Raw genomic sequence first — 26,982 nt, 5'->3', positions numbered from 1 at the left:
ATATATATATATTAATTATGTGTAATTATATATATATATATGGCTTTGGTTTCTTTATATATGTACATATTTGCTTATTTTAAATATATAAAACAAAACAATGTTATACATATAAATGTTGTTATATATAAAATGAGTTGTTTCCCTGGCCAGGTGGATAGAGTTGGCTCAGTGGATACAGCATGGGCCTATGAAGGGTCCCAGGTTCAATTCCAGTCAAGAGCACATGCCCAGGTTGCAGGCTCGATCCCCAGTAGCGGGTGTGCAGGAGGCAGCCGATCAATGATTCACTCTCATCATTGATGTTTCTATCTCTCCCTCCCTCTCTCCCTTCCTCTCTGAAATCAATAAAAAATAAAAATTAAAAAATAAAATGAGTTGTTTTTTTATTTGAATCCCGGTAGAAATTTTCTTGGTCTTCCCCCCAAAGGGTGGAAGATGTCAAATGAAAAAGAAAAGAAAATGATGACTGTTCTAGGAGAAACCAAGATGGCGGCATAGGTTAACGCCGGAGATTGCTGCCTTGAACAACCACTTCAAAAATAAAACTAAAAGACGCAACGGACATCATCCAGAACCACAGGAAGGCTGGCTGAGTGGAAATTCTACAATTAGGAGGAAAGAGAATATCATACCCAGACTCAGAGGAGGCGCAGTGCTGTAGTGAAATTCTCAGGTGTGGAGTGCACGCGGAGCGGGCTGGCGGCGGAGGGCGCGGTTGTTGTTTTCAATAGGGAGGGAGCTTCAGACCCTGAGTTCCAGATCCGGGCGAGTCCCTAGGGACCCAGACTCAAACAGGAGAAACGGGACTGTCTGGCTTTGGTCGGAACTCGAAGGCAGCTTTCTCTCCGAGGTTTGCAGCGGTTGCTGGGACTCTGAGAGGCAGAGCCCCTGGGGAAGGAACTGAGAGCAGCCATAACTGCTCGCCCTGCCCACCCTGTAGATCCCCGGGGACCCGCCCCGCCCAAGCCCTGCTCAAAGCCATTTGCCAGATAGCCTCAGGCAAATGCTAGATTAGCACCGCCCTAGAGATCCAGCACAGAAGCTCTCCCACTGCAGACACAGCTGACTCTCATAGCCAGTTAGCCTGGAGGTCAAATCACCCCCGGTATTGCCGACAACAATCAAGGCTTAACTACAACAAGACTGCACACAAAGACCACTAGGGGGTGCACCAAGAAAGATAAAAAAATGCGGAGACAAAGAAACAGGACGCAAATGTCAGAAATGGAAGATATAGAGCTCAAAACCACACTTTTAAGGTCTCTCAAGAACTGTCTAGAAGCTGCCGATAAACTCAGTAAGGTCTTTGAAAAGACTGGTGAGACCGCCGATAAATGTAGTGAGATCCTCAAGAAATCTAATGAGACCCTCGATGTTGTGATAAAGAACCAACTAGAAATTAAGCATACACTGACTGAAATAAAGAATATTATACAGATACCCAACAGCAGACCAGAGGAGCACAAGAATCAAGTCAAAGATTTGAAATGCGAAGAAGCAAAAAACACCCAACTGGAAAAGCAAAATGAAAAAAGAATCCGAAAATACGAAGATAGTGTAAGGAGCCTCTGGGACGGCTTCAAGCACACCCACATCAGAATTATAGGGGTGCCAGAAGATGATATTGAAAACCTATTTGAAGAAATAATGACAGAAAACTTCCCCCACCTGGTGAAAGAAATAGACTTACAGGTCCAGGAAGCGCAGAGAACCCCAAACAAAAGGAATCCAAAGAGGACCACACCAAGACACATCATCATAAAAATGCCAAGAGCAAAAGACAAAGAGAGAATCTTAAAAGCAGCAAGGGAAAGAAACTCAGTTACCTACAAGGGAATACCCATAGGACTGTCAGATGATTTCTCAACAGAAACTTTGCAGGCCAGAAGGGAGTGGCAAGAAATATTCAAAGTGATGAATACCAAGAACCTACAACCAAGATTACTTTATCCAGCAAAGCTATCATTCAGAACTGAAGGTCAGATAAAGAGCTTCACAGATAAGGAAAAGCTAAAGGAGTTCATCACCACCAAACCAGTATTATATGAAATGCTGAAAGGTATCCTTTAAGAAGAGGAAGAAGAAGAAAAAGGTAAAGATACAAATTATGAACAACAAACATGCATCTATCAACAAGTGAATCTAAGAATCAAGTGAATAAATAATCTGGTGATCATAATAGAATCAGGGACATAGAAAGGGAATGGACTGACTATTCTTGGGGGGGAAAGGGGTGTGGGAGATGCGGGAAGAGACTGGACAAAAATCGTGCACCTATGGATGAGGACAGTGGGTGGGGAGTGAGGGCGGAGGGTGGGGCGGGAACTGGGAGGAGGGGAGTTATGGGGGGAAAAAAGAGGAACAAATGTAATAATCTGAACAATAAAGATTTAATTAAAAAAAAAAGAAAGATGCCGAAACCGGTTTGGCTCAGTGGATAGAGGGTCGGCCTGTAGACTGAAAGGTCCCAGGTTCGATTCCAGTCAAGGGCATGTACCTGGGTTGCGGGCATATCCCCAGTGGGAGATGTGCAGGAGGCAGCTGATCGATGTTTCTCTCTCATCGATGTTTCTGACTCTCTATCTCTCTCCCTTCCTCTCTGTAAAACAAATGAATAAAATATATTAAAAAAATAAAAAAGAAAAAAAAGAAAGAAAAAAAAGAAAATGATGACTGTTCGAAAGACTAATTTTACCAACTCGGGTTTTTTTTAATATACTTTTATTGATTTCAGAGAGGAAGGGAGAAGGAGAGAGAGTTAGAAACATCAATGATGAGAGAGAATCATTGATTGGTTGCCTCCTGCATGCCCCCACTGGGGACCAAGCCCACAACCCAGGCATGTGCCCTTGGCCGGAATCGAACCTGGGACCCTTCAGTCCGCAGGCTGACGCTCTATCCACTGAGCCAAGCCAGCTAGGGCCCGACTCAGTTTTTTTTATGTTTTCTGCTTTTGCAAAAGTCCAGTTTAATTTTCATGTACTATTTTTTCCAAAATAATCCTCTCAAGATTTTGATTTGCAAAAACAAGCAAAGAAGGTAATAGAGGGACCCTTAAATACTGTTATCAAGCAAATCATTCAAGCCTTTTAAGTCAACTCTGCTGAAGAGAACAGACCTGCAAGAGGCCTGAAGAAGGCTAAGAAGGCCTGACTCATTTCCTCCTCAGCCTGAGCTCTAACAGCAGAAAGAAAAAGATCCCAGGTAAGTGAGCCTGAACAATCCAGTCTGGTTGCCCACTGTCGCCTGCTAGGACAACTGCAGCAGGTACCTTTCCTAGTGCCACAGACACATTCTAAAAAAGTTTTCTTGCTGAAACCGGTTTGGCTCAGTGGATAGAGCGTCAGCCTGCGGACTGAAAGGTCCCAGGTTCGATTCCGGTCAAGGGCACGTACCTGGGTTGCGGGCACATCCCCACTGGGGGGTGTGCAGGAGTCAGCTGATCGATGTTTCTCTCATCGATGTTTCTAACTCTCTATCTCTCTCCCTTTCTCTCTGTAAAAAATCAATAAAATATATTTAAAAAAAAAGTTTTCTTTAACACTACCTTCAACAGGGATGTGACACACTACACAGAATCCATATCTGTCTTCACAATAGTTGAAGAGTCTTTTACTCTTGAAAAACCAGCCAAGTACAGTGATCAAATTTGGCTCAGACTGAGGGAGATCCAAAATAACAGCACAGCAAGATCTGCACAGGAGTGCCTGTTTACAATTATCACACATGGGCTCAGGTACTTTGTTTCAATTCTGAATGTAAAATACAGGTTGAGAAGTCCAGAATAAAATATGAGTTTTTATTCATTTCCTTTTTTAAAAAAACACACAGTTTCTTCGAGATATACAAAAAAATCATCAAAGCAAATTTCCCATCAATTTCATGGCTTAACTGCAACACCTTACTGTTTTTTAAAGGTATATAGTGCCTAAATACAGCATCCTATAACTTACCTTTTTTTTTTTTTTTAAATATATTTTATTGATTTTCTACAGAGAGGAAGGGAGAGAGATAGAGAGCTAGAAACATCGATGAGAGAGAAACATCAATCAGCTGCCTCCTGCACATCTCCCGCTGGGGACGCGCCCGCAACCCTGGTACATGCCCCTGACCGGAATCGAACCTGGGACCCTTCAGTCCGCAGGCCGACGCTCCATCCACTGAGCCAAACCGGCCTCGGCTATAACTTACCTTTGAAGCACATAATATCTCATCTCCTTATTTTCCTCTGCAGAACCTCCATATCACGACAGCAAAGGAATGGAAGCTGTCTCTTCAGATGCCGGCCTTGTAAACACAAGCCACAGCTCGTCCTCCTGTTGCAGGTGCTTAAAACCCAGGAGGACAAGAGATACTGTACCTTCTGCCTACTTCTTGGCCCTGCTTCAGTCAAACTAGAGTATTCCTGATAGCCTCAAACTACAGTCCTTTTGTCCACTTTGTCCCCAATTTCCATATTTCCCTACCTTTCCTCCTTTTTATTTCTTCCCTACATTTGGCTCACACCTAAAATTAGCTGGCTTCCCAAAAGGATTGAGAGAATAGGGGAAGAAACAAAAAAGTTTGTGTAACTAGAAAATAGATCTTAGCAACTCTGCATTAGCCGCAGCAAACATGTTTCAACAACGGTCACTTTCTTCTGCCGGTCATCAGAGAAAAGCTCCACAGCCTATCCTTGGTGCCAGGAGCACATGACAGGGAAGGCCAGGGCAAAAGAGAAGAAAAAGTTTACAAGGACAACTAAGCCAAGAAAATAATGGGGTCACGAAATCCAGAGGGAGGAAGACAGCACAGCATAGGTAAGTAATTTCTGAGATCCAATCAAAACAAATAATACTGATTATCAAACTGCAAAAAGGGGAAAAGCAGGTCAAGCAGTAAAAAAACAAAAAACAAAAAAAACCAACAACAACAAAAACACAACCAAGTACAAAGGACAAAACCTGCCACTAGTAGGGAATTCTGTTTAAAGTGGAAGCCACAATTTTAATTTTCAGGCCAGAATAGTAATACACACACACACACACACACACTTTTAGAAACAATAAGATGTTATTCACTAAAACTTGAAAATAAGAATGAAGCTGGTACAAATGAGATATAGAGATGTGGATAAAGTCCTTGAAAGGAAAACGGAGCCCAAACAAATATTTTAAACACAGAGTTTAGCCGGTTTGAGAAAAAACCTGCCTAGAAAGGCTACTGGACACATCTATTGCTATGAAAGCAAATTTGCCACAGATGGACAAATCACAAATAAATAAATAGTGACTGAATGTTACAGTAATAGAGTCCTATTTTAGCTTTTAATTAGGTAGATGCTCATGACATTGCTGCCTTGTAATGGAGGTAACACTCTAACAGAATCTACAGAATCACAACTTCCTGAGGCAAGTCCTCCGGAATGGTATAATTCACCAGAATCATATCTAACCTGATTTATGCACCACGGAAACATTCCCACCAAATTGCTGGGTAGAAATAGTTAATAATCTGATACCAACTATGCTGAGAACCTATCAACGTTCCAGAAAAAAACAACACTCAAAACAGAAGCACACAAATGACCCGGTGTACAGATAGAAGATGAACAATAAAACTGAAGATAAAGTGATTAAGACAAACCTCAATCTTCAGACACTCAGGTGACCCCATATTGAAAAGACTCACTCAGGCCACTCAACATGACCATCCGCCCTAATAGAAAATGGATGTCTTGGTTGTGTTCAGGTCTGTACCACTTTTTATCATTCTTTCTATACTATGCCAATCTCTGATAAAGTTAGTTGTTTACTTCTTCCTATGTCTATGTCTCTTCAGAATAATATATCTCAAAATAGAGCACTGACACCTTTGTTTAAAACAATTATAGTGACAACAGATGTAGAAGGAACTCAATTTTACACACACATCTGAGTGTCTCCAGATGTAGGTAGTTCTCAAAAGAGAATCACTTTCTGCCTTTATTATATATCCTGAACATTCAAAAACCAAATAAGCATTGAGTATAGAATAAAGCAGGCTATTTTGCACTCGATTGTATCAGAAAAATGTACCAAAGAGGCACACTCAGTAATAGAGTTCCTGCGTTCTTTCACCAAAGGGATCTTTCTAAAACAACTAAACACTAACACAGCACACCCAGATCCAAAAACAAAGCTAGAGCTTTTAATCTTTTCTGGATGCTGCTCACAATTCTTCTAACACAGGAAATAAAAAGCCACATTCATCCATTTCTCCAAATTCAAACCATTCCCATTTTAATGTACCATAAACAAAGTGTCCAAGGTAGACACATACCTGGCACAAAATCCAACTAGAAGCCCACACTGATCCCAGCATTGTAACATGCCAAGCACCAAGGATGACGTAGCAGTTTATCCAGCAGACAGTGATGCAATGGCTGGCTTGATTGCAATGCAGACTGAGTTATACTGCAGCACACACTGTGAGAGACTGTTTTATACTGGGGCTTTTCCAAGCAGAGAAATCTTGAATCAAGGATATACCTCTTTTGAAAATCAACTGACCACATAGATAAAAGTTTAGTTGTGGACACTAAATTCTGATCCACTGATGTATATGCCTATCCTGCAGCAATGCCACACAGTCTTCATAGCTATGGCTTTATAGTAGATTTTGCAATCAGGGAGTATAACTCTTCCAACTTTGCTCTCCTTTTCTAAAATTATTTTGTCTATTCTAGGTTCCCTGGATTTCCATGTAAATTTTAGGATCAGCTTATCAAATTCTAGAAAGAAGAAAAAAGTCGGCTGATTTTGAAATGAATTGTGAATTTAGAGAAAATTGCCATCTTGACAATATTGAGTTTTACAATCCCTGAACACAGACTGTCTCTCCATTTACAGGGTGGGACAAAAGTAGGTTTGCAGTTGTTCATATAGAAAATTATACAATAATCTATACTAATAAAAGGGTACTATGCTAATTAGACCAGACATCTTCCGGACATCCATCTGGACGTCCTCCGGGACAAAGCCATGGTGGCGGGGATCAAGGCAGAGGCAGTTAGGGGCAACAAGGCTGGCAGGGGAGGGCAGTTAGGGGCAACTAGGCCAGCAGGGGAGGGCAGTTAGGGGCAACCAGGCCAGCAGGGGAGGGCAGTTAGGGGCTACCAGGCCGGCAGGCAGAAGGGTTAGAGGCGATCAGGCAGGCGGGCAGGCAGAAGGGACAGGGGCAATCAGGCAGGCAGGCAGGTGAGCGGTTAGGAGCCAGCAGTCACGGATTGCGAGAGGGATGTCCGACTGCCAGGATCGGTCCTAAACCGGCAGTCGGACATCCTCCGAAGTGTCCCGTATTGGAGAGGGTGCAGGCTGGGCTGAGGGACACTCCCCCCACCCCCCTGAATGAATTTCATGCACCGGGCCTCTAGTTAATCAAGAATAATTCAAGAATAAACTGTTTCGCATACTCACAACTATAAACCTACTTTTGCCCCACCCTGTTTGTAGCTCTTTAATTTCTTTCAGTAACGTTAATATTAGGAGAAGCTGAGTGAAGGATACAAAGGAACTCTTTGTGCTATTTTTGCCAATTCTTCTGTCTAAAATTATTTCAAAATAAAAAGCACCTGAAAGGGAAGGGTCAAAAGGAGAATAGTGAGAGTATATCATAAAACACAGGGAATAGTTTCAGTAATGAGTAAAAAGCCAAATGCTGCCATTAGGAGGTCACTAGTTGAGTCTTCTAAGTTTAGTTTCAGTGAAGTTGTAAATGCAGAAGCCTAACAGCAGTAACTAAGAAGTAAATAGGATTACCAGTTGAAAGTGACAGGTTGAGCATTTGTTTATTACTGTTCCCTACCAAAATCACACAAAAAATGACAATCTATCCTATATAATAAAAGCCTAATATGCAAATTGTCTTCTTGGGTAGTCGTTCCACCAGGAATTTGACTACTCACTATGACGTGAGCCGACCACCAGGGGCGGCGCAGAACATGACGGGCATCGGCAATGCGGTGCTGGCAGTGAGCAGCAGTGGAGGCGCTGCCAGCCTCGATGGGCCCCAATGAGAGTGGAATCGCGGTGGGATGACAAAGCAGGTGAGCAGGTGACGCCAGGCCAAAGCGGGTGAGAGCAGGGGCCCGACTGCTCTGCTGATCACCCTGCAGATGGCGACCAGCAGTGGCGGCAAGGAGCAAGGCTGCCACCTGGCTCCCAGGTGCTGAGGGAGCTGGGTGGGGGGACCCTGCCCCGATCAATAGCCCCGAAGGCGGGACGGTGGAGCAGGTGAGGGGGCGGCACCAGGCCAAGGCGGGGTGCTAGGTGGGGCTGCGGGGCTGCAAGGCTGGAGGTGCAAGCGGGGGCCCGATCTCCACAGGCCACCCCATGGGACCCTACCTGTGCATGAATTCGTGCACTGAACCTCTAGTCCTATCTAATAATAGACAAACATGGTAATTGACCATGCCTTCGCTACGCCTCCCATTGGCTAATCAGCAAGATGGCGGTTAATTTGCATACATAGGCGTGAAGCAGTGGAGCGAAGGCTTGAAGGTGGCTCCAGCCGGAGCAGCGATGGCTTGAAGGCGGCTCCGGCTGGAGCAAAGGCCTGGATCCCGGGTGCCGGAGGAAAACCAGTGCCGGCAGCCAGGGGAAGGGAAGGCCTATTGCATGAATCTTTTCGTGCAACAGGCCTCTAGTATATATATAAAAGACTAAGTGACCAACCATACACCCGTCCAACCATCCAACCGATCAACCGGCCAGTACATATGACACGCACTGGCAATTTAAAAATAAACATTGGGCCTTAACTGGTTTGCCTCAGTGGATAGAGCGTTGTTGGCCTGCGGACTGAAGGGTTCCAGGTTCGATTCCAGTCAAGGGCATATACCTTGGTTGTGGGCACATCCCCAGTAGGGAGTGTGCAGGAGACAGCTGAATTGATGTTTCTCTCTCATCAATGTTTCTAACTCTCTATCCCTCTTCCTTTCTCTCTGTAAAAAATCAATAAAATAGCCCTCGCCGGTTAGGCTCACTGGATAGAGCGTCTGCATGGGGACTGAAGAGTCCTGGGTTTGATTCCGGTCAAGGGCATGTACCTTGGTTGCAAGCACATCCCCAGTAGGGGGTGTGCAGGAGGCAGCTGATCGATGTTTCTCTCTCATCGATGTTTCTAACTCTCTATCCCTCTCCCTTCCTCTCTGTAAAAAATCAATAAAATATATATTTTTTAAAAATCAATAAAATATATTTTTAAAAATATAAATAAATAAATAAATAAATAAATAGACGTTGGCTTGAGCATGTGTAATACATATAAAGCTCTTGCTGGTGCCAATCACACATGTGTGTTTCAATCTATCATTGTCAATCGTGAATTTGGTTGTTTCTGTTGACATTCTGAAGCTGAAAGAAAGCAACATTGTCTACAGAATATGTCTGAAGACCAACTATTGTCACAATGTACCTCTGACACTTCATCTCTGACACTTATATTATGGAGAAAGGGTGAAGAGCGATATTAAAATATTTCTTCTAATTAATTTCCTTTTAATGTGCACAAATCCGTGCACCGGGCCACTAGTAAAATAATAAGAGGCATAAAAGCATAAGAACAGAGAGAATGGAAATACAGACCCAACAGATTAGAGATGTCAAAAAATTATTGGAAAAAAGAGAGTGGCTGGTCAAGAATTAACTGCCTCCGAAACCAAAGAGCCAACCGTAGGAAAAGCCACTTAGAAACAAGCATAACTCTACTTTAGCACTCTGGAAAAACTCAGAAATTAGAAGTACATAGTGTATCTCTACTAGAAAGGTTGGAGATAGAGTTGAAAACAAAATAAAGTCTGTAGTTTACTTAAAAGTACTGTACCAGCCCTGGTCAGTATGGCTCAATTGGTTGGAGCATCATCCCATACACCAAAAGGTGACAGGTTCAATCCCCAGTTGGGGCACATATGGAAGGCAATCAATCGATTTCTCTCTCGCCGCCCCTTCCTTTCTCTAAAATCAATCTAAATAATAAATAAATGTAATGTGCCAATGTTAATTACTTAGCTTTAATAAATATAGGGTTACCAGAGAAATTATAGGATGCCCATTTAAAAAAATAAATTTTAAATAATCAATGACTTTATTTTATTTTTAAATATATTTTTATTGATTTTAGAGAGAGAAAGGGAGAGGGAGAGATAGAAACAGCAATGATGAGAGAGAATCATTGATCGGCTGCCTCCCACACGCCTTCTACTGGGGATAGAGTCCACAACCCAGGAACCCGCCCTGACCCAGAATTGAACCTTGACTTCCTGGTTCATAAGTTGACGCTCAACCAATAAGCCACAGCCAGGCTAGGATGCCCATTTAAACTTGAATTTCAGACAAATAACCAGTACTCTTTTTCATGAATATGTCTCATGCAGTATTTGCAGTATTTAATTTTTTATTCTAAAAAATCATTCACAGTTTATCTGAAATTCAAAATTAACTGGGAATCCTATATTTTTATTTGCTAAATCTGACAACTCTAGATAAATGAACTGTGATTAGGCAAAATGCGAAATTAGGAAAAGCTGAGTGAAGGATACATAGGCACTCTGTGCTGTCTTTGCCAATTCTTCTAAATGTAAAATTATTTCAAGATAAAAAGTTAAATTAAAAAATTAAGTTTATAAAAGACTTTAATAGCATGGGAAAATATTATTATGTAAAAAAAGCAGGAAACAGATATGTATATTCATTATAATATCTTCTATGTATGTATTCTTTAATGAAATTTATCCTTAATGGGTAAAAAACACTGAAAGGAAACATCAAATATTAACAGCAGTTATCACAGAATGATTGTATTCTGGATTGTTTTATTTCTTTCTTTATAGTTTTTGGATCTCCAACTTTTCTATATATCTAATAATTTTTAAAAACTTAAGTATCAAACCACTTGTAAATATATGTTAATAGAAAGAAGAAAAAGAGCAGAAACACAGCATTACATAAAATAAACACTGTCAAGCAACTGTCCTGTGCCCTATTTACAACATTCATAATTTCATTTAGAAAATTAGGTAGGATTACAGAATCAACTCTGCAGACTATATTACATACACAGACAGCTCCTGTTTTATGAATGGAAAGGAGTGTGGGTAGGAGGTAGAAGAAACTATTGCTCTCAGCAAGAGTACCAAGTTGCAGATCTCATAATGACCTTCTCTGTTTACTCACTTCTGAGACACTATGACAACTGGGAACCTCAGAATATCAAGGAAGGAGCACTTAGAGTAAAAAGTTTGGGGAGCAAAAGCTCAGGGAGGCTAGATGAGAATGCTAAGAAAGTCAAAACATAAGAACACTCTCACAGGCCAACCAACAAGCAAAGCCAAAATATAATCTCAAAACTAGAGTCCGTTCTATTATTAACTAGAGGCCCGATACATGAAATTCATGCATGGGTAGGGTCACTAGGCCTGGCCAGCAATCAGGGCCAATCGGGGCCTTCTGGCTGCTGGCCAGGGTCTTCCTTGGTTCCACACAACCCCCTGGTGGTCAGCGCACATCATAGCAAGCGATCGAACTCCTGGTATCCCAATCGAACTCCCGAGGGGACATTTTGCATATTAGCCATATATATATAGATTTCCCATGTTAAAGCTTGAAAGTGATGAGCCAAAAGATAGGATGGGAAAATGAAATTTCCTGCCCTCCCAATAATGGTTATTCTTGTGGATAAAGAATGGGTTTTACAGAAAGTGACCTCTCTGGGTGATCTGATCATAAACTCCTAACTGGGCAAGGTCATGGTGTGTAGTCATGCCCCAGGCATATAACTTTTTTAATAAAAGGTTTATTTTTGCCTTAAGCAAGCCCTGTCCACTGTTTCTGTGCATCTAGGTTCATACACCTTTGAAATAAACATCATCACCCTCAAGAAAATACATATTCTTGTTAAGGATCCTTTAATTCAACACAATTGCTTCCTCCCATCCTTTTCATGGAGTCTTCCTTACTTCCCTCCTTAATTTCAAATAAATTTTTTTAAATGGTGAAACTGTCATTCATTAGACCATTTCAGATCTTGCTTCCTGGCAATTGTTATCAGTTTTAGACCAAATAAATTCATAAAAGTTCTCTCATAAAAATGTCTGGACATTTCTTATGTTGACATCTGAATTATAATACTGACAATATGTTTGCTGTAATCAAGTTTTTCAAATCTAAATTTCCAAGTTTTAATCTCTAATTTGCAAAAGACTTAAAGAGATTTTTCTAGTTAACAATTTTTATCTCACAAAAAGGACTCCTCCATAATGAATAATATCACATTACACTAGTATGGCACATTTTACTTTCCCAAAAGCTTTTGCTGCTCTTATTTAATTTTACCTCCATCAGTAGATTTAAATGAAATTGCTTCAAACTCAGGAGTTTAAAGTGAGAAACCAAAAAGATAAGAAAATCCTTATTTCTTTCCAGGTCAAACACAAACATATATACAGTTAAAACTAAAAAGCTCGCCCTGACAGGTTTGGCTCAGTGGATAGAGCGTCAGCCTGCGGACTGAAAGGTCCCAGGTTCGATTCCGGTCAAGGGCATGTACCTTGGTTGCTGGCACATCCCCAGTAGGGGGTGTGCAGGAGGCAGCTGATCAATGTTTCTCTCTCATCGATGTTTCTAACTCTCTATCCCTTTCCCTTCCTCTCTGTAAAAAATAAAATATATTAAAAAAAAAAAGAAACAAACTAAAAAGCTCTGTCCTTTATAGCTTTTAATCAAATCATGTCACTACTCTTGTCCCCTTAACTTCCCTCTTGACCCAATGGCAGCAGGCGCTGAAAGCTACTCCTAGATTCTCTCAGAATCTAACCTCATCACCATTATTTCCTATGGATTATGGTCTATAATACAATTCTATATGATTTTTTTTTATTGACCATGAATTTTAGGAAACATAAAAAAGTAAAGTACTTTTCTTTCTGGACCAGAAAGGAGATAGGACTATACCTCACCTTCAAGGAGCCTTTTCTGAATGAACTTAATCATGCTCTCCTTCCAAAGTAGCAACTACTTGTCTTAAACCCAGAGACAGAAATTGTATGCTGGATTTATATATACACAAAGAACAGCAATTACAGATTGCTTTCCAATGAAGTCATTAACCTAAGATGCTTGCCAAGCATGAAATGTTGGCCACTTGATATTTTGAGTATATATTTTAAGAAGTTTAAGCGAAAACTGAGATGGAGTTTCAAATACCATAACATAAATTATGGGATAAAAAATGTTTTAAAAAAATCACATACCCTAGAGGTAAAAGATCCAACTGTGGGGCTAATGTGATTCCAACTGGACCTCATCCAGGAATTCAGCATACTTGTTGACAAAACTGATTACAATCTTTGTTTGGTAGATAGTGTAGGTTGATGTAGATTTAGACTGCATTGTAAGAATGAAGAACAATCTGGCCTCAAGTGGTATCCCACAAGGAGCAAATGTCAATATCCATACAACTAGATGGATCTATTATATGCCACCAAATCATACATTAGTTATCAAAATTAAGATGCCTACACTCAGTCTTAAATGATCTTTCTTCTCAAATATTCAATTAAATATCAATAATGAGGTTCAGAAATATATCAACCTAGCTGATCTTATCTACAAATAAGAAAACATAGTTGTCTACAATGAGGAATATACAATGTATATTCCCACCAACCTATAACTTTCTTGGGTATTATGCTAATATATAAAAAGCCAGGGGCCGTCATGACCGAAACAACCGGACGGATGACTGAACAGCTGGCTGCGTGGGGTGACCAGGCTGGCAGGGGGGTTAGTGAGGGATGACCAAACGACTGAACAGCAGGCTGCATGGAGCGACCACGTCGGCAGGGGAAGTGGGGGGAGGGGAGGGCAGATGAGGGAGACCAGGCCGGCAGGCAGAGGCAGTTAAGGCTGATCAGGCTGGCAGCGGGGGCAGTTAGGGGCAATCAGGCAAGCAGGCAGGTGAGCAGTTAGGAGCCATAGGTCCTGGATTGTGAGATGGATGTCTGACTCCCAGTTTAGGCCCAATCTCAGGGATCAAGCTTAAACTGGGAGTCGGACATCCCCTGAAGGGTCCCAGATTGGAGAGGGTGCTGTCTGGGCTGAGGGGACCCCCTCCCCCAAGCACAAATTTCATGCACCATGCCCTAACTGGTTTGGCTCAGTGGAAAAAAACATCAGCCTGCAGACTGAAGGGTCCCAGATTCGATTCCAGTCACGGGCATGTACCTTGGTTGCAGGCACATCCCCAGTAGGGGGTGTGCAGGAGGCAGCTGATCAATGTTTCTCTCTCATCGATGTTTCTAACTCTCTATCCCTCTCCCTTCCTCTCTGTAAAAAATATCAATAAAATATATTTTTTTAAAAAAATTTCATGCACCGAGCCTCTAGTCCTATCTAATAACAGACAAACATGGTAATTGACCATACCTTCGCTATGCCTCCAATGGGTTAATCAGTGTGATATGCAAATTAGCCACCAACAAAGATGGCAGCTAACTTGCCTACTGCAGGCAGGGTGGGACAGCACAGCCGCCAGCGCGAGCCACCATCCCAGGCCGCAGGCAGCCCCAGAAGCCCCAGAAGTCGCCCATAAGCCGGTGACCGGGGGAGATGGGGGTCCCCTGCCCAGGCCTGACGCAATCTGGCGATAGGAGGGTGATGGAGGTCAACGCCTCTGCCAGAGGCATCAGGCCTGGGGGGGGGGCGGGGCGGAGCCGGTGATCAGGGGGATATGGGGGTCCCCTGCCCAGGCCTGACACCTGGGCCAGAGGCATCAGGCCTGGGCAGGGGGCGGAGCTGGCAATCGGAGAGGTCTGGGGGTCCCCTGCCCAGGCCTGATGCCTCTGGCTGAGGCGTCAGGCCTGGTCAAGGGGCCGATCCTACGATCGGAGGATGATGGGGGTCGATGCTTCTGGCTGAAGCGTCAGGCCTGGGCGAGGGCAGAGCCGGTGATCAGGGGGAGATGGGGGTCGCCTGCCCAGGCCTGAAGCCAGGGCCAGAGGCGTCAGGCCTGTGCAGGGGGCGGAGCCGGCAATCAGAGGGGTCTGGGCGTCCCCTACCCAGGCCTGATGCCTCTGGCCGAGGCGTCAGGCCTGGACAAGAGGCTGATCCGACGATTGGAGGGTGATTGGGGGCGACACCTCTGGCCAAGGCGTCAGGCCTGGGCAAGGATGGAGCCGATGGGAGGGAGATGGGGGTCCCCTGCCCAAGCCTGAAGCCTGGGCCAGAGGCGTCAGGCCTGGGAGGGGGGGGGGGGCCGCGGGAGGGGGAGTCAAGCTGGCGACCTTTTCTGACCGCTCATTGGTTAAGCTCCCTGTATGCCACTGGTAATATTCTTAGTAACTTGGGTAATAAGAATCCAAAAAGGTGATCTAGGGTTTTTCAGCACACTCCTGGCGAAAAAAACGAAGGTCCGCAGCTGGAGGGTTAAGAAATGTCATATCCTGCCCTAGCCGGTTTGGCTCAGTGGATAATGCCTTGGCCTGCCGATGGCAGGGTCTGGGGTCAATTCTAACCAAGGGCATGTACCTAGGTTGTGCTCCTCCCTGGCCGGGGCCCAGGTCAGGGCTCATGCAGGAGGCAACCAATCAGTGTTCCTCTCACTTTGATGTTTCTCTCTGTCTTTCCCTTTCTCTTCCACATTCTATAAAAATCAATGGAAACATATCCTCAGGTGAGGATAAAAAAAATAATAATAATAAAGAAATTATTATTATATGAAAGACACATCTTGAAAATGCCTAAAGAAAGTTGTAATTTTTTCATGGTGAAGGGACTGGAGTCCGTGTTGATGAAAAATCCTTGCTGGCTGCGGTGACTGGCAGTGGCTGCAGCAGCGGAGTGATGGGGCTGGTGCCTTACCCTGATCAGCCCGGTCACCTCCCACAAAGGGAGGCCAGACTGTGGCTTAAGCCCTATACCCAAGGGGAGCAGGGCGCGGGCCTAAGCCGTCACTAGAACATCCCCTGAGGGCTCCCAGTATGTGAGAGGGGGCAGGCTGGGCTGAGAGACACCCCCACCCCCACCCCAGTGCACGAATTTCGGGCCCCTAGTCTAGATATAAAAGGCTAAGTATTCCTCTGACCGGTAGCTATGACACACATTGACCACCAGAGGGAAGACGCTCAACGCAGGAGCTGCCATGATGAACACTAGCCAACACCACAGACCTGGCGGCAACAAACCAACACTCAACTTCCCCAAGTGGGACACAGGCCCTGCCACCACCCCAGAGTGACACCCCACCAAATCGTAGCCAATGCTGCCAAGACCCCATGGCACAAAATGTGGCCCACAACCCAGCCCAGCCTGGAAATGGTCGCTATGGATGCCAGGTAATGACATCGCATAGCAACACCCAGCTTCCTCTTCATAGCGACTAGCCTCCTTGCAGTTTCCTCAGCCCAGGAACACGACTTGCTTTATAGCCAGGTGGAAACATTTTAATCAAATATTTGTGAAGCATTTTCATGTGCCTCATTTCATTTGATCCTCACAGAAGTCAGAATCCTATTTTCTTTTCATTAGCTGGAAAATGGAGATTTAGAAAGTTTAGAAACTTGACCCAACTGAAAATAACTAAGAAATGGTGGAACTTGAAAATGACTTCACGTTTTCTCACTGCACAGAATATAGTTAAAGACTGCTGCAGTTAAATATTTTACCCTTTGTTCTCCCTGTGTGATCTATAATAATAATCTGCTTCGTGTTGATATTTACTGTTGTGTTGCTGACAATTACCTGAAAGAGAAGTTGGGGTGCTTCACTGGGCTGGAAAAGGTTTAGCTAAATCAGAAAGCAAGTCTAATTAAGCAAGTTTATTCTCTATATATAAAAGGCTAAGTTGACTCACACGTGTGATACATATAAAGCTCTCGCTGGAGCCAATCGCACGCATGTGTTTCGATCTGTCATTGTCAATCGTGAATTTGGTTGACACTTCTATTATAGAGAAAGGGCGAATAGCGACATTAAAATATTTCTTGTAATTAATTTCCTTTCAATGTGCATGAATCCATGCATCGGGCCTATAGTTTTCTCATGTTTGGGTCATAAAGCTTAGAAAGTGATTCATCCAGTCTTTCATGGGTACTCTAGAAAATATGTGATGCAAGTCATCACAATCTCTGGAAAAGATGGGAAAGATATTCCCACCTATCCATCATTCTCACAGACTTCTCATTTCTCACCGAAAACCAAACCCTAAACTTGAGAGGCCCACTCTTATTCTATACAATGGCAATCACTTCACTTAGTTTCAGGTTACCTCCAGTTACCATCTCTTAGGAATGTACCTGTCCCTTTCTTCAATATCATCTGTGAAGGATTAGGCTATTCACTCAGAAAGCTGAACCAGTCTCTAGTTAACTTTGGGTTCAAAGAATGAAAACGAGTACCTGAACCCATATCCTCATTTTCATAGATGAGGAAAATCAGTCCAAAGAGGTACCATGAATTGGTATGGTGGCATAGCTAATTGGTGGCAGATGTCAGAACAGAGTTCTTACTAATATCAAATAAATTTGACTGAATTTAAATTACCCCAAGGACACCATATTCACAAATGATTTAAGAAATAACTTTGTTTCACACTGGAACATTAGCTAACTGAGAGTGAGTGGGAAGTGGCACTATCTCCTACACAGGATGCTGATCACTCTTCAATCCATAGCTCCTCCACGAGCAATGGGAATGAGTTTTGCAATAGTAGGGCTTGCAAACAAATTCTCAGGCACACATACCACTGATCACACAGTCTTTGCAATAAGAACCATCAACTTTGGGAATGACTTGGCAATTATAAACTGCCTTGTAATATCATCAGCTGAATTTCCTATAATGGTATCTATCTAACCATTGCCAAACTCACAATTTCCAAATCCAACAAAGGATATTCTGTTTCACATAGTCTCATATTAGACAAAAATTCTTAAGGTGCTGTACAGCTTCAAGAATTTAAATTTTTGGTTTGTTACTCCTCATCCAAGGATATTTTTTCCACTGATTTTTTAAAATATATTTTAATTGATTTTAGAGAAGAAGGGAACATCAATGATGAGAGAGAACCACTGATGGGCTGCCTCCTGACCGTCCCCCAATGGAGATCGAGCCTGCAACCCAGGTATGTGTCCCTGACCGGAATCGAACCAGGGACCGTTCAGTTCACAGGCCGACGCTCTATCCACTGAGCCAAACCAGCTAGGGTTCCACTGATTTTTAGAGAGTAGAAGGCAGGGGCAGAGGGGAGAGAGAGAAAAAAACACATCGATGTGAGAGAGACACATCGATTTGTTGCCTCTCACACAGCCCCAACTGGGGCCAGGGATTGAACCTGCAACCCAGGTACATGCACTTGACTAGGAATCAAACCTGAGACCCTTTGTTGAGTGGGACAATGCTCTAACCCAGCAGTTCTCAACCTGTGGGTCAAGACCCCTTTGGGGGTCGAACTACCCTTTCACAGGGGTCGCCTAAGACCATCAGAAAACACATATATAATTACCATATTGTTTTGTGATTAATCACTATGCTTTAATTATGTTCAATTTGTAACAACGAAAATCCATCCTGCATATCAGATATTTACATTATGACTCATAACAGTAGCAAAATTACAGTTATGGAGAGAAACCAAGATGGTGGCATAGGTTAATGCCGGAGATTGCTGCCCTTGAACAACCACTTCAGAGATATAACTAAAGGACAGAACGGACATCATCCAGAACCACAGGAAGGCTGGCTGAGTGGAAATTCTACAACTAGGAGGAAAGAGAATATCATACCCAGACTCAGAGGAGGCGCAGTGCTGAAGTGAAATAATCAGGTGCGGAGTGCACGCGGAGCGGGCTGGCGGCGGAGGGCGCGGTTGTTGTTTTCAATCGGGAGGGAGTTTCAGACTCTGAGCTCCAGATCCGGGCGAGTCTCTGGGGACCCAGACTCAAACGGGAGAAACGGGACTGTCTGGCTTCGGCCGGAACTCGAAGGCAGCTTTCTCTCCGAGGTTTGCAGCGGTTGCTGGGACTCTGAGAGGCAGAGCCCCTGGGGAAGGAACTGAGAGCAGCCATAACTGCTTCCTCCGCCCGCCCTGTAGATCCCCAGGGACCCGCCCCGCCCAAGCCCTGCACAGAACCATTTGCCGGATAGCCTCAGGCAAAGGCTGAGCACCGCCCTAGAGATCCAGCACAGAAGCCCTCCCACTGCAGACACAGCTGACTCTCATAGCTAGTTAGCCTGGAGGTCAAATCACCCCCGGTATTGCCGACAACAATCAAGGCTTAACTACAACAAGAGTGCGCACAAAGACCACTAGGGGGTGTACCAAGAAAGCATAAAAAATGCGGAGACAAAGAAACAGGACAAAACTGTCAATGGAGGATATTGAGTTCAGAATCACACTTTTAAGGTCTCTTAAGAACTGTCTAGAAGCTGCCGATAAACTTAGTAAGGCCCTCGAAAAGACTGGTGAGACCGCCGATAAATGTAGTGAGATCCTCAAGAAATCTAATGAGACCCTCGATGTTGTGATAAAGAACCAACTAGAAATTAAGCATACACTGACTGAAATAAAGAATATTATACAGACACCCAACAGCAGACCAGAGGAGCGCAAGAATCAAGTCAAAGATTCGAAATGCGAAGAAGCAAAAAACACCCAACTGGAAAAGCAAAATGAAAAAAGAATCCGAAAATACGAAGATAGTGTAAGGAGCCTCTGGGACAGCTTCAAGCGCACCAACATCAGAATTATAGGGGTGCCAGAAGATGAGAGAGAGCAAGATATTGAAAACCTATTTAAAGAAATAATGACAGAAAACTTCCCCCACCTGGTGAAAGAAATAGACTTACAGGTCCAGGAAGCGCAGAGAACCCCAAACAAAAGGAATCCAAAGAGGACCACACCAAGACACATCATCATTAAAATGCCAAGAGCAAAAGACAAAGAGAGAATCTTAAAAGCAGCAAGAGAAAGAAACCCAGTTACCTACAAGGGAATACCCATACGACTGTCAGCTGATTTCTCAACAGAAACTTTGCAGGCCAGAAGGGAATGGCAAGAAATATTCAAAGTGATGAATACCAAGAACCTACAACCAAGATTACTTTATCCAGCAAAGCTATCATTCAGAACTGAAGGTCAGATAAAGAGCTTCACAGATAAGGAAAAGCTAAAGGAGTTCATCACCACCAAACCAGTATTATATGAAATGCTGAAAGGTATCCTTTAAGAAGAGGAAGAAGAAGAAAAAGGTAAAGATACAAATTATGAACAACAAATATGCATCTATCAACAAGTGAATCTAAGAATCAAGTGAATAAATAATCTGGTGATCATAATAGAATCAGGGACATAGAAAGGGAATGGACTGACTATTCTTGGGGGGGAAAGGGGTGTGGGAGATGCGGAAAGAGACTGGACAAAAATCGTGCACCTATGGATGAGGACAGTGGATGGGGAGTGAGGGCGGAGGGTGGGGCGGGAGCTGGGAGGAGGGGAGTTATGGGGGGAAAAAAAAAGAGGAACAAATGTAATAATCTGAACAATAAAGATTTAATTTAAAAAAATAATTAAAAAAAAAGAAAATTTGAAAAAATAGAGAAAATAAAAACCACTTACAATCACAAAAAAAAAAAATTACAGTTATGAAGTAGCAACAAAAATAATTTTATGGTTGGGGGTCACCACAACATGAGGAACTGTGTTAAAGGGTCACAGCATTAGGAAGGTTGAGAACCACTGCTAACCACTGAGAAACGCCAACCAGGGCTAGGATTTAAATTTAACCCAATCTTTCTCAACAGGACACTGTGATATTATGAGAACAATTTTTGGTGGTGTGTGATTATCCACTGTAGAAGGTTTTAAATCATTGGTCCTCTGTCCTCGAAAAGCAAGTAGTCCCACCAGGCACAACCCCAACACATTTACAGATGATCTTTTTTTTTTTTTTTTTTTTTAAACATATTTTATTGATCTTTTTACAGAGAGGAAGGGAGAGGGTTAGAGAGTTAGAAACATTGATGAGAGAGAAACATCAATCAGCTGCCTCTTGCACACCCCCTACTGGGGATGTGCCCGCAACCAAGGTACATGCCCTTGACCGGAATCGAACCTGGGACCTTTCAGTCCGCAGACCGACGCTCTATCCACTGAGCCAAACCGGTTAGGGCTACAGATGATCTTGAGGGGAAAGACACCATCACCAGTATTAGCCCAACTGGTGATGTGGTTCAGTGGTTGAGCATCGACCCATGAACCAGGAGGTCACTAGATCTCTCCCCAGTCAGGGTACATGTCCGGGTTGCAGGCTCGATCCCCAGTAGGGGGGATGCAGGCGGCAGCCAATCTTTCATCATTGATGTTTCTATCTCTCTATCCCTCTCCCTTCCTCTCTCTCTAAAAATCAATAAAAACATATTAAAGATGTTTACATAAAAACAAAGACCTGACCCCGTAAGCGAGGTATTTTCCCTCTTTAGGCCTGTTTTCTCATCTATTTAAGTAAAGGAATTAGACTAAATTATCTCTGGTTCATTATAGTTCTAGGAATCTGTGAAGTACAGAGTGTGTATCTTGAGTATATAAAAAAGGAGTTGAATTACTTTATAATCCATTAATGATAGAAGTATCAAGATAATAACAGCAGCAATACCTACCCTAACTTATGTTTATCTAGGCTAGACCTATAATATAAATCCTGGCTGCATATTAGAATTATCTGGAGAGCTTTAAAAGAAATTGCCCCAGCTCCAAGCCAAGCCAATATCAAGTGAATCAGAATCGGTGGTGATGGGGTTCATTTCTTAAGGCTCCCCAAATGATTCTGATGTACAGTGAAAACCAAGAACCACTAATCCATAACTTTTAATCCAAGAAATGCAAAGCAAATGACCAAAGGTTAGTATATCACACACTAGTTGTACAATCAAACATCAACAAATAAGAACAATCCAGGGTTACTATTTACTGATATTCTCAATTACATATAGGGAATTGCATTTCTAGAGAAAAAGAAGAGCTCTATAACAATCCCTTATTCCTTCTACAGCTCTTTATTGAGTACTGGCCCGGTCAGAAATAGAATATAACTTCCTGCTATGATGAAGTAGTTCAAAGAGATATTACTACAAATTTGCCCACCCTTGCAAAAGACCTGTCAATCACCAAGATAGTTACAACAATGGTAGTCAAAGTAATACAGAGACTGAAATTCCTCAACATAACTCTCATTCTCTAGGTCTCAGTAAAAGATCTAGTATGTAGAAAGAACCAGAAAAAGTTGAGAGTAATGTTTAGGAAAAGATACTTTCAAAAACTATACTCCAGACAAAGTACATCAGTTTCCACTTACTCATCAAAGCTTTAAGACCAGTGACATAGGAAAAGAAGAAGCAATCTTGGATAAAATTATTCTTACTCTTTTCAGAACAAACTCAGTGAAAGCAGGACATATTAAATGGATAAAACATTAAACTTCTCTCTCTTACCTTACATGTAAGGCCAAGCCATCCTGTAGGCTAGAGATGCCCATATCAGAGAGTGTATCCGAGCTGACAGAAGTGGGTGACAGAGAGCCCTCCTTCTCCTCCAGTAGATCCAGCTTCACCAGACTGCTGATCTCATCCTCCGAGTTATCTTCAGACACAGAACCAATTATGAATCGGGAGTGCTGGTTCAGCTCCAGAGGTTTGGCCAAGGCGGATGGCTCATCCATTATTTCTTCAAAATGAGCTCTCAGAGCTATGGAGAAAATGAAGAGTGAGGAAAGCAGGTTATAGATAATAACCTATATCTAAAGAACAACAGGTTATACCTAGTATGGCACAGCTTGAACTTGGAAGCAAGGCAGAGTCTGAGAATTTGTTTCCTTAGCTATTCTATTTCAGGGCCTTTGTTTTCTACAAGGGAAGAAAATCTAGATCATAGTAACTCTGCCTAAAAAATTAAAACTAATTTCCATTTCCTCAAGAAATCATTTTCAAAAAAAATATAAGCCACTCCCAATATCTTTATCAATTTGATGATGTCCAAGAGATAATCAGAAACCTTTCCAGTAGGTGAAAGCTCCTTGTTTGTATATTGTAATTTTGGTTATTAGTATTGGGGAGAATGTGGTAAGGGTTTTGGAAGAGTGGTGTTCATTGAAAACTTGGTGTTTAGCCCTGGCTGGTGTGGCTCAATTGGTTGAGCATCACCCCAAGCACTGAGAGGTCGACAGTTCGATTCCCAGTCAGGGCACATGCCAGGGTTGCAGGCTCCATCTCCAGTAGGGCACATGTCGGGGCAGCCAATCGACGTTTCTCTCTCCCCCTCCTCCCTCCCTTCCCCTCTCTGTAAACAAAAAATAAAAAAATAAGAAAGCATTTTAAACAACAACAACAAAAAACACCCTTGGTGTTTACAGTAAACTATACACCTACCACCTGGTTCCAAACACTACACTGTAAGAGACTATAAATTTTATATAAGTGCATTTATGTATAAATATATACATAAAACATTTATGTATAAATATACATACTACATAGTGAATAGATATACATGTATATATCTGTACATATACATGGACACACTAAACATGTTAAAATTACATATGCACCATTATTTTTGTGCAATTTGTGAATCAGAGCTTGTTCATTTATAAAGATAAAACGTATCTGTAACACTAGAATAGTGGTTCTCAAAGTGTGGTTTCTAGTCCAGGAGCAGTATTACCTGGGAATCCATTAAGAGTACAAATTCTTGGGCCCTACCACAAACTAACTATGTCAGAACCTACAGGTTGGGGCCCAATAATCAATATTTTACCAAGTCCTAAAGTTTGAGAACCACTGTGCTAGAAGAATAAAGCAGTAATAATAAATTGTCAGGAATGCTAAAAAATACCTGCAGACAGTTCCTAAAAGTGAGCTGGAGATTATTTAAGCTAACTTTTATGTTTAAAACTAGAATCAAATATAAAAGTATGCAAACTTGACATCTAAAATTTCTATACATTTCTCCCTTGGAGTATTAGGTTTCCTTAAAAACATTTTGTCTAATGTCTCCAAATTTTATAAAGAGTTCACTTTCAGAATATTAAAAGAAAATCAAATCATTTAAAAAGGGAATTAGGGAGAGAGAAGGAGAAAGGGAGGAAGAAGTTCTAACAGATGACCACTCCAAACATCAGAAAGTACAGCAGCAAAAAGGCTACTTCTTTCACATTTTAGAGCAGTTCATAATCAAGCTTAAGAATAATAAATTTTTTAAAAACCTCCATTTCAGCTAACAGAAAATAATGGCTGCCTTCTTCACAAGAGAAGTAAGTAAGGTATTCAGGGACAGATTCTACATTATAGCCTGACCAAAATGAGGTGACTAGACTAAAAAATAAAATTAGTAAGAAGCATTTCTCTGATTCCGTGGAAAAAATGGGATTGACTAATAAATGAAAGGCTCTAAAAAAGTCAACTTCAAATTTTTTCTTTCCTAGCTAAGAACAGGAAGGTAGCCTTCCCTAAAGGGTTGCAACGATTGGAAGCAGCCCAGTGTCAACAGCTAAAGACCTGTCCACCAACCAGCAACTCTACTTGAATGGTATGCCCAGGCACAAGCCTACAAACCATCAGAAGAGAGGTCATGTATGGAAAATCACTGAGTAGCTGTCCAGGCACTCTAGAACAGCCGTGGGCAAACTACGGCCCGCGTTTGAAATGAATAAAACTAAAAAAAAAAAAAGACCGTACCCTTTTATGTAATGATGTTTACTTTGAATTTATATTAGTTCACACAAACACTCCATCCATGCTTTTGTTCCGGCCCTCCGGTCCAGTTTAAGAACCCATTGTGGCCCTCGAGTCAAAAAGTTTGCCCACCCCTGCTCTAGAAGCTACTCTACAGCTCGTCCCACTTCCATTGATTCTAGTCCTGAGTGAAAGAGAAAAGGTGATGGAATACTATCACTGTCAAACTTGTTCACTCAAGTTATCCCCCCTAAACCTGCATATATTCTTTTGTGGAAGGCAACTTTTAACATAAAAGCTTACAGGTTAATATTTTAGCACACGAATATAAAATTTTTATCACATTGAAAACAAGGAGCATTATTTATAACTGACCTCTTATAATTCTTACTGTCTGAGCAGATATCCACTTCCAAAAAGAACTAAAAAAAAAAAAGAAACGAAGAGATATTTGAAGTATTTTTTAAAAGAATTTCAAAATTATTAATAACTGTTTTGCTCAGCATAATATAAAGTAATAATACTCAAAGTATGATTTTCTGGTCAAATCTATTATTGAACTTGAAGCATAAAGTTTAGTTGTTTACTATTTGTTCAAATCTGTGAATCAAAAACATTATATGCTCAAAGACTTTTTATTCATGAAAGTATTAAACAATAATCCAATATTATAATTTCACAATATTCCTCTTCCATGTATACTTAGATGAACACATTCCAACCCTATGATTTCCAATATTTCATAAAAAAAAGAAAAAAGAAAGAAAACCACTAGATTTGGTACAACCCAGTCAGACAATGATTATGTTTCCAAATGGTTATACCCGCCTTGGTCAGTGTGGCTCACTTGGTTGGAGCGTTGTCCCATGCTGGTTCAATATCCAGTAAGGACATACACCTAGATTGCTAGTGCAATCCATGGTTAAGGTGTGTATGGGAGGCAACCAATTGATGTTTTTCTCTCTCAAATCAATAAAATGGCTATACCCACCCATAAAGTAAAGGAGAGGACAGATCTCCTATTACATTAAGTCCCTAAACTCTAAGAGACCAAAGAATCTCTAGTTACTTCCCAAATCCTTCTAGGCCCAACAATTTAACTGTACCAAAGGTAGAAATTCTCAAATTTGACTATTTATAACAATCACCTGTTGAGCTTTTAAAAAACATACAGTATGTCTAAATTCCACCCCAGATCAACTGAAAATGAGAATTGCTGCTGGAGGCCCAGAGATCTGAATATTAAGTGTCAGAGTTGACAGACAGTTTCACTGGTTTGGGGTGAAGAAAACATAAGGAAAGAACCTATTACACAGATAGGGAAATCCAGAGCTTCTAAGAGAAGACCCTGAATGACAAGTGACAAGATTGGGGATAGTGTAGGGGTGTTAATTGGGGAATTAAGACTTACCCCATTATGTAGTTTGAGCTAGGTACAGTGGGGCCTTGACTTACGAGTGTCCCGACTAAAGAGTTTTTTGAGATACCAGCTGTCGGCGGATTTTTTGCATTGAGTTGATAGAGTAATTTGAGTTAACGAGCTCCTTAACGAGCTCCTTAACGAGCTCGGTCTCCGAACGAATTAAACTCGTAAGTCAAGGCCCCACTGTATAATTTTGATTCATTCACACTAGACGGCCACTGCGTTGGCTGTTGTCATTTTTTTAATTTGATAATCTAAGGGAAAAGAGGTCAGTGCCCCTGACTAAACAGTCAGTTATTACATGTTTTAAAAATGCTTGTGGCACACCAGTTGAAAATAATTACATTAAGTGAAGAAACCAAAGATGAAGAACAGTATGTAAAGTATGCATAATTTGTATCTAAAAAATTAGCAGAGTGGGGAGCATTTGTTTGAATATGAATAAAACCTCTATTTAAAAATAAATACATTTAAATAAATATATCTGATCATTACTATTAAGACATTATAATGATATTAATAACACTGCTTGTCTCTGGTGAAGGGTACTAGATGGCTGCAAGACAAAATTAGGATGGAGAATGTCACTATATATGCTTTTATTACATTTGTTTTCTCTCTCTTATGTTTAAAATTTTGAACTATGTGCATGTATCACTTATGTATTACCAACTGAAGATCTTAAATACGTTAACAGAAAGTTTTACCCAGCCCACCCAGTAAAGCTGTGGTTGAGCCTCGACCCACGAACCAGTAGATCATGGTTCAACTCCAGGTCAGGGCACATGCCCAAGTTTTGGACTCTATCCCCAGCAGGGG

At 41.9% G+C, this 26,982-nt stretch overlaps 1 protein-coding gene across 12 annotated transcripts in view; it reads right to left on the bottom strand.

Annotated features, from left to right (window-relative positions):
- Nucleotides 1-26,982, bottom strand: part of ACACA (acetyl-CoA carboxylase alpha) — a 269,985-nt gene that overhangs the window by 193,575 nt on the left and 49,428 nt on the right. For 11 of the 12 annotated variants that reach the window (XR_009449202.1, XM_059669697.1, XM_059669696.1 and 8 more), the window contains 2 exons: nt 25,116-25,162; nt 22,503-22,755 (listed from right to left, as the gene is read on the bottom strand). Coding sequence is in view for 11 of the 12 variants with exons in the window: in XM_059669697.1 (XP_059525680.1) it covers nt 22,503-22,755; nt 25,116-25,162 (300 nt within the window). In the remaining variant the exon portion in view is untranslated. The remainder of the gene's footprint in view (nt 1-22,502; nt 22,756-25,115; nt 25,163-26,982) is intronic. The other variant, XM_059669701.1, reaches the window with a different exon arrangement.

This window comes from Myotis daubentonii, chromosome 16 (genome assembly GCF_963259705.1).
Source record: "Myotis daubentonii chromosome 16, mMyoDau2.1, whole genome shotgun sequence".
Lineage (NCBI taxonomy): Eukaryota > Metazoa > Chordata > Mammalia > Chiroptera > Vespertilionidae > Myotis > Myotis daubentonii.
Note: the sequence above shows the minus strand (reverse complement) of the source record. Positions and strands in the feature narration are given on the sequence as shown.